Here is a 5,662-nt window from a genome sequence, read left to right as displayed (position 1 = left end):
GATGAAAGCCCTAGATAGGGAAATCTGTAGACAGAAAGTAAACTTGGGGTTGCCTAGAGCTGGGGATTGGAGAGAAAAATGAAAAGTTTGGGAACTATAGCTAAAGGGAAGAGGGTTTTTTGTTTTTTTTTAATGTGATGAAAATGTTCATAAATTGTGGTGATGCACATATATGCAAACATACTGAAAAACTTTAGTATACTGAATTGTACACTTTTATGAGGTGCATAGTATGTGCATATCAATAAAAGTTGTTCATGTAAATAAATACATAAATACATAAATAAATAAATAAATAAATAATAAATGCATTAAGAGTTTTGCAGTCCAGTGTCTGAGGCATATTAATGTTTACAGATTAATGAACACATCCATCACCTCACATAGTTACAGTTTTGTGTGTGGTGAGACCACTTAAGTCACTATTGATGAGGTGGAAAAGGGTTAATAAAAGTGAACTTGAAGGGGGACTGCCCAGGCCTGCATCCCCTCCCCAGGAACCCCCAGATGCATCCCTAGAAATAAATCTAAAATGTCTAAACCCTCATAAAAAGAAGAGATAAGAGCCAACTGGTATTAACTGGTTCTTCACACATGTGCAAACTGCCAAAAATCTGTCCGTTAGTTGAACTCTAGCCTAATTATAATGCAATTAGAGTGGAATGAATATTAAGGCTTGCCCACCCCCTCTGTGGGTTTTTCTGTGTGCATTCTGGGCAAGAGCATACACAGAAAGAAACTAGATATATAACCAACATATGTCAATCAAATTACCTCAATCTATACGTCACATCTGCTATAAGTAAATTTACCTACCCTTTCCTACATAAGTAAAAGCTAACCTAGGGCCGGCCGAGTGGTGCATTGGTTAAGAGCTGGCTTAGGACGCCAGAGGGCCCCGGTTCGGATCCCACATATAAGGACCAGTGACACTGCCCTCTACAGCTAAGATGCTGAACAACAGCTCAACCTAGAGCTGGGCTGCCATGAGTCGACTGCAACGGAGTAGGCTGCAGCCACTGCTGCAGTGGGTTGCTGTGTGTAGCCAGCAGCCCAGTGTGAGCGGGCAGTGAGCAGCCGTCCAGAAGCTGGCGACTGATCTGCCTCGCACGGGAAGAGCACAATGATGGTACCAACTTGGGCCAGTGAAGCAACGTCCTCCACAACTAGACTGAAGAACAAAAGGACAGCAACTTGTCTGTTCCCCTTCCCCCAATTCTCAGCACTGTTCCCATCCCCCAATTCCCCAATAAAAATCTTTAAAAAAAAAAGAAAAGAAAAAAAAAAGCTCACCTAAAGTTAGGTACAGTTGTCTGCCCTGGCAACTTCTCTGGCAATTTCTATGCCAACATCTTTCTTCTTGAATAAACTTACTTCCTTGCTCTCCTCATTTCAGGCTGAGTCTGTAAATTTATTCACCTTTTGTGAAAGACCATGGGTTAATTCCAATGACACAACAACTATTTTAGCAAATTTCCAGTATGCTATACAGTATATGCATATCAAATCACCTTGTAATCTTTAAATATAGATAATTTTATTAGTCAGTTACATCTCAATGAATCTGGAAGGAAAAAGTTTCCAGATGCATCCCACATTTATTTACATAACCACTTATTGTTTTTCTTGAATAGGAATTGTCTTACAGATATTCCAGTCGTTTGCATTTCAAAGTTCTCTAGGGACTTATGCAAAAACTGATCTAAATTAAATTTTCTTCAGTGTAAAACGTACAGCTGAGAATGTAATGAACATATCTCACACCCTGTGGTTAGACTGAGAAGAGTCCTAATCCCCAGGCTGGGGCTCCAGGTTCAAACTTCCCACCAGAGCCAAGTGCTGTGGGACTCCTTCTCTTAAGGATCAAAAGAGTGGAGGTGGGGAGGAAATGGGCAGAAGGCTCAATGCTGTCAAGGACCAAAGACTATTTAAAATGGAGGCAGACTCTATCACAGATGGTGAAGTCACATTTAAGTGTCTGCATTTCTAAACAAGGGTTTCAGTTCCATGAGTGGACTAACAGCCTTACTGCCAAGCTCTTGAGCCCTACAGCCCTCTTGTTCCAGTGTAGCCTGGCCTGGCCTCCCTCGTGTTCTGTACTTTCATCCTCCATCTGGAAACTGAATCAGGATTCCCTGTGCACACACACCTGTGCCCTCCAGGTCACAAAGAACTGGGGGGAAACAACAAAGGCAGAACTGAAACTTGAACATTCTGTGCCTCTAAGAGGCTGAGAATAGGAGAGTTTCAGATAATACTAAGTTTGCCTACAAGTTGAGAGTGTGTACAAAGCTTATTTTATCTGGGCAAAAATTAAAACACATTCCTTGGAACAAAGCGATTGCTTCCTGTTTTATGACAAAACTTTCTTTCTAAGAGCTGTGGTGAATGGATGACTGTACATAACAAAACTGACAAAATATTTTAAAAATATGTAAAACAAAATTAAAGTTGCTGTCTTAGTACTGTACATTATTTGGGAAAACCACGGTTACGTTTTAATTGCTCTTAGTAACTGACAAAGCAGAAACAACTCAGTTTTTGTAGTAAGGGTGTCACATGCAAACAAAATCAATGAAAAAGTCACATGGTTTGTCTCATTTTCCAAGAGCCACAACTCAAGCTGAAATGTGAAAGTTATTTAACATTGTATCCTAGGTGATCATTTTTTTCTCCCCGTTTATTATTATTTTTTGTTTATTTGTAGTCTGATTTAAAACAATCAGATTCAAGTTGGTTAATTTTAGTTATGTAACAACCTGACATGATGGAGGAAAACAACCTTTAAAGGGATTGTGTCTGGTTTGATGATTCACTTAGAAATTTTATTTTCTTATAACTTATGTGCAATAAAATGTGTGTTTTCGTGATTAAAACAAAAAAGCAAACTACACAAGCAGCCCAGGTTTACAAAAATTCTGTTTATACAGATGTCCCAGGCTGGGCGGTGGTCCCGCTCACCAGGGTAAGCTGTTTCAGCCAGTTCTCTAGCTGGCTGTCACTCAGCCTTGGGACCTGTCCAATCAGGAGCGTCGCTGGGGCAAGTGGGTGGGGCAACGCACCTCAATGCCATGCACATCCCCACTGGCTCCAGAGGCGCTTAGGTTCGAGTGTCGGCTTCCTTTCACGGTCCCTAGTGGGTCTGCTGCAGCGTCTGTCGCGCTGTGATCTATACTGGTCGTGGGAGCCGTAGGAAGGACTCAGGGAGACCCAGGAAATAGAAATGGTGAGTGTGCGGTCCGGATGCAGACAGGGGAGGAGAAGCAGGTTGGAACCAGTTGAAACCGGCTATGGCTGGACCGGCCTCCCCGCGGTCACCTCGGAAGTCTGCGGACCTGAGTCCATTAGGGGCGCTGCTGGGACCTCAGTCTCCTCCCGCAGGCAGCGTGGGGGTTGGGTCGACATTTGCTCTCCGCCCTCCCCCACCTGTCCAGTCCCGTCACAGCGCTTGGTGACTTTGGCCGCGGCCCCGGAGCCTCTCCGGGCAGCTCTGTGCCGGCAGCCCTGCATCTCCCCAAACGGTGCAGTGACCACGGGGAGTGTCATCAAGGGACAGTCGTGACGCAGTCTGTGGGGTTCGTGCGTGGAGGAGCTGTGGTTTGCGGGTTTCTCAGTGTGGATGAAAAAAGGGGTTCTTTATAACCGAAAGTAACCTCACAGGGTGATCTGATCATAAATTCCTAACTGGGAAGGTCATGGTGGATAGTGATGCCCAGGCACGTAACTCTTTTAGTAAAAGGTTTATCTTTGCCTTAAGCAAGCCCTGTCCATTGTTCTTGTGCATTTAGGTTAACACACCTTTGAAATGCCTCTTTTTCCAGAAGTCTTGGAAACAGCCACCCTCCATAGAGCACATAATCTTGTTAACTGTCCTGTAATCCAATTCCTGCCTTGCTCGCTCCCACAGTCCAGTACTTCCAAATGCATAAAAGAACTGCAAACTGTCATTGTAAGAAGCTTTTTTCTCAGTCTGTTGAGATCTTGCTTCCAGGCATATCCTCTGTTTGGATCTCATAAGCACATAAAATTTTTTCTACAGGTTTGGACATTCCTTAACTCACCAGTCCTTCCTGTGCCCCAGGGGGACCCGTTTTGTCCTGAATTTTTCAAATGTTTGTGCTGCTGGGTCTCAATTCCACGCCCCCTGTGCCCCCAGCCTAGCTCTTCCTGGGACCAATATCTAAATTTTTTTTTAAATTTTTATTGGGGAACTGTGTTATTCCAGGACCCATCAGCTCCAAGTCAAGTAGTTGTCTTTAATCTAGTTGTGGAGGGTGCAGCTCCTTGGCCCATATGGGAATCGAACTGGCAACCTTCGTGTTATGAGCATTGCACTCTAACCACCTGAGCTAACTGGCCGCCCCAATCTCTACATTTTTAAGGAGTTATTTTTTCTCTGTGGATATTTTACAGGAGAGGAAAGCCGAGAGTAACTAACAGGAAAAGTTGAAATTCCCATTCCTCTCCCCCGGGACCTTCCCTGGGCACAGATGTCCTATGGGAAGACCTTTGGGTGGAGGTTCTTATTTGGAAACTTTCCTGGGTGTTCTCTCCTGTCAGCAGTGTTCCTCTGTGGGTATGTCACCTTGAAAGGATTTATTGACTTACTCAAGTCTCCGTTTTTTTAATAAGGGTGTAATGTGTTTAATTAATAGAGCATGAAAACAGTATACAGTAGTTCCAAGCAAGTAAGAGGTGAATTTCAGAAAAATAAAATATTCCAGTATTGCATTCCATTTGTGTAGAATTCTTTCATCCGTCTTCCCCTGAGCATATGTAGTAAATTTGTGAAGTCTGTTCTTTACTTTTGGGTGTTTTCAAATCAAATTGCAGGGTTTAGACTTAAAGAGCAGAAGTGCTTAAGTGTGATTAATTATTTACAAATCAGTTATTTTCCCTGAAAATATAATTAACTGACATCTTTTTCTGAAAAGAATAGATAGTAGTTTTCTGATTGAGCTAGTGAAAGATCCTTACAATTTTCTTCCTTTCCATATAAAAGCCTGGTGTAAGTAAATGATGGTCCCAAGCATCTACAGTGGGGAGAGAGGTCTGTGGTTAGTGACCCAGGCTAAGGCCCCTTGACCCACAAAGGGAAGCACTTGAAGGCCCAGTCCCTCTCAACACCTACAATGCTGTTTAAATTCTTTTGTGTTTGGGAGGCAACTTATTCCTTGTTTACTAATTTTATTGGCGCCTGTTCTTTGTCTCTTGTTTTAAAGTCTATTTTGTCTGGTGTAAGTATTGCTACTCCAGCTTTTTTTGTTTTTTTTCCATGTACATTTTCATGAAATGTCTTTTCCATCCCTTTACTTTCAGTCTGTGTGGGTCTTTTGATCTGGATTGAGTCTCTTATAGGCAACATATGTAAGGGTTTTGTTTTCTTATCCATTCAGCCACCCTATGTTTTTGATCGAAGCATTTAATCCATTTACATTGAAAGTAATTGTTGATAGATGTGTAACTATTGTCATTTTATTATTCATAATTTTGATCTTTTTGTTTTGTTTTCATCTTAAAGAAGTCCCTCTAACATTCCTTGTAATACTGGTTTGGTGGTGATGAACTCCTTTAGTTTTGTCTTGTCTGGGAAGCTCTTTATCTGTCCTTTGATTTTAAATGATAGCCTTGCTGGGTAGAGTAGTCTTGGTCGTATTGGGTC

General features: G+C 42.3%; 1 protein-coding gene across 1 annotated transcript in view; it reads left to right on the top strand.

Annotated features, from left to right (window-relative positions):
* The first annotated feature begins 3,060 nt into the window (after positions 1–3,060).
* LOC109378410 (zinc finger protein 709-like) overlaps positions 3,061–5,662 on the top strand; it is a 16,379-nt gene continuing 13,777 nt past the window's right edge. Inside the window, 1 exon segment of the mRNA XM_019634806.1 lies at positions 3,061–3,226. Coding sequence (XP_019490351.1) covers positions 3,224–3,226 — 3 coding nt within the window. The 5' untranslated portion in view covers positions 3,061–3,223.

Source organism: Hipposideros armiger, unplaced genomic scaffold (genome assembly GCF_001890085.2).
Source record: "Hipposideros armiger isolate ML-2016 unplaced genomic scaffold, ASM189008v1 scaffold_1960, whole genome shotgun sequence".
Classification (NCBI taxonomy): domain Eukaryota; kingdom Metazoa; phylum Chordata; class Mammalia; order Chiroptera; family Hipposideridae; genus Hipposideros; species Hipposideros armiger.
The sequence above is the reverse complement of the archived record's forward strand: the minus strand, read 5'-3'. Positions and strand labels throughout refer to the sequence as shown.